Source organism: Malurus melanocephalus, unplaced genomic scaffold (genome assembly GCF_030028575.1).
Source record: "Malurus melanocephalus ecotype Western Australia unplaced genomic scaffold, MMel_1.1 scaffold_693, whole genome shotgun sequence".
Classification (NCBI taxonomy): domain Eukaryota; kingdom Metazoa; phylum Chordata; class Aves; order Passeriformes; family Maluridae; genus Malurus; species Malurus melanocephalus.
The window spans coordinates 280,518-282,853 of NW_026623925.1; the positions used below are offsets into that span (position 1 = coordinate 280,518).

The 2,336-nt window shown below is 50.4% G+C and overlaps 1 protein-coding gene across 1 annotated transcript in view; it reads right to left on the bottom strand.

Annotated features, from left to right (window-relative positions):
- Positions 1–696: 696 nt before the first annotated feature.
- Positions 697–2,336, bottom strand: part of SYT6 (synaptotagmin 6) — a gene marked incomplete at its 5' end in the record, with an annotated part of 15,885 nt that continues 14,245 nt past the window's right edge. The window contains one exon of the mRNA XM_057384249.1: positions 697–2,231. Coding sequence (XP_057240232.1) covers positions 2,160–2,231 — 72 coding nt within the window. The remainder of the gene's footprint in view (positions 2,232–2,336) is intronic.

Here is a 2,336-nt window from a genome sequence, read left to right on the forward strand (position 1 = left end):
TGTCAAACCCCACGTATGTTTTGACTAAATCCTCGATAACAAGGAGGACGGATAAAAGACGGAGATTATACGGAGAACGCCAAAACCCCAAAAAGCCGGGATTAGAGAAGAAAAGGGTTGGAGTGGGTTGGGACAATTAATGATTGTCGAGTAGCTGGGATGGCTGTGGCTTTTCCTGGGGACGTGCTGCCCTTTGCTTTGCCAGCCTGCCAGGGGCATTGCCAGCTCCCAGCCCTGCTCYTCTGAGACTCCTCCAGCTCAGGGAAAGGTCCGGGGACTCGTGGCCACTTTGACCCACCCAATCTGTCAGTTTTAATGGTCAGAAACCTTTTTCCGTAATTAAACACGAGCCGTTCCCGCCAAGGATGATGCTCTCAGAAAGGTTGTCCTCAGCAGAAASCCACAGAACGCTCTGTGCTGGGAAATTTATGCGCTTTCAACACTTTTTTTTGTTGCAGCGTGCTGGAAATTTGCTTTTTCGTGCTGCAGCTGGTGCCCAGCTGCTCCCCAGGGATGGTGTGACCATCCCAGCCTGGCTGATCTCTGCTCCAAACAWCACCCCTGGCCCTTTCCCAGCCCCACACCGTGCCAGGCTCTGTCATTATCACGTTTTATGGCCCCCGCCGTGATCGCTGCCCCCATCCAAAACCACAAAACGCGAGAGGAAACGTTCCGCCAGGCGGGGCAGCGCTTACAAACAAAATAATTTTATTGAGATTTCTGCTCCTCTAGCGCGTGGCACATAAAGAGAATTAAGACACGAGGTGTGATGAGGAATGATGTGTTCACCCTTCACTGAACAAAAAGGATTTTTCTCACCCAGGAGCAGCGCAAACAACCCTCCCCAGCTGCGATGTGCGCCCGGGGGGGAYGCGGTGACATTTAGGAAAATGGAAACTGAAGTTGGACCTGAGGGTTTGGGGCTGATGGACACGGTCCTGCCAACCTGAGGGGAGGGGAAGCGGCTGCCTCGCTGGCAAATTCGGCCTCAAAACCGAAATATTTGCTTTCACTCGGTTTAATTAGGGTGGAATAAACAGCACTAATGTATTTCTTAACTCAGAGSAAAATCCAGGATGAGGAAGTGGCCAAAATCCACAGCTGGCTGATAAAGATCAGCTGATTTAGCTGTAAAGCCAGTACTTGGGACATTCTAACTTCATTTTTGGCCTCTGCAGCCAAGGAACCAACAAAACTTCGTTTTTTTTTTCCCCCCAGAACTTGACATTCCTTCAGGGCTTGGGCTGAGAAACTTTGTTCTTTGAGGAAGTGCTGACACTTCCTTTATGAGTAGAAGTTTGGGGAAAAAGTTTGGGAGCTTTTTTTRTATATCAGTCATGTTTCTGTGTGTCTTTTCCCCCTTGGGTCACCTTTTATTATTCAGATTATAGGACAAACAGAGATCCAGTGGCTGTGCAGGGGTGTCACCCATTTCTGTACCATTTTCCCCYTTTTTTGTCCCAAATCCCACCCKTGGCAACGCCGTTCCCTCCTCTCCCAATCAGGTGGGGATGCACTGGGGGGACGAGCAGCAGCTACAAAGGGGGCTGAAGGAACTGTTCATGCAAATAGCTCTGGGGAGACTTCAGATACAGGGRAAAAAAAAAGAACCCGAGGGTTTCCCTCCTGAGGAATCAACAGCATTTTTATATATGACAGAAGGAATTGTGGGGTACACACTGCACAAACTTCTAAGAGCTCATGGACACCTCTACGTGAACAGGAGATGCTCTGCAGGGCTGGGGTTGGCCTCGAGGATGGGTTGGAGGAGTCTTCTCCCACTTTCTGCCACTGCTGTCCCCTGTCCCGGCCACCTCTGCCCTCTGCAGTCACATCCTCGCCCTTTTCCAGCGTTCACACACATTAAAATCTATTTTTTACAGGTTATTTTACAGACCAAACTCCCGACACACACCTCAGTCCACCTTCTCCCTCCGGAAACAGACCCGTACAGCAAAAGCCACGAAAATTACATCACCTTGGGAGACATATTAGACAAAAACGGATTTGACCACGAAACGGGTTTCTACCTTTACTTACGCAGGAACAACTAGACCGGAAAGTCCCGCTGCCGCCACCGCCCCTCAGCAACCACTGAGACTGAAGGCCAAGTGCAAAAATTACTTGGTTTAGTCCCATTTTCCTTGCCCAGCTCTGGATCACGGCGTGGGGGGTGGTTTGGGAGAGGGACAGGAGCCCTGGCTGTCGAAGCTCGCCGCCCGGCCGTGCCACTGGGGGATGAGAGAGAAAGGAAGTTATGAAAACAGGATTATTTGGGATTATTCCCAGCCCTGTGCTGTGTTATCCATCTCCTCTTTCACAGTATTCCCACCCCA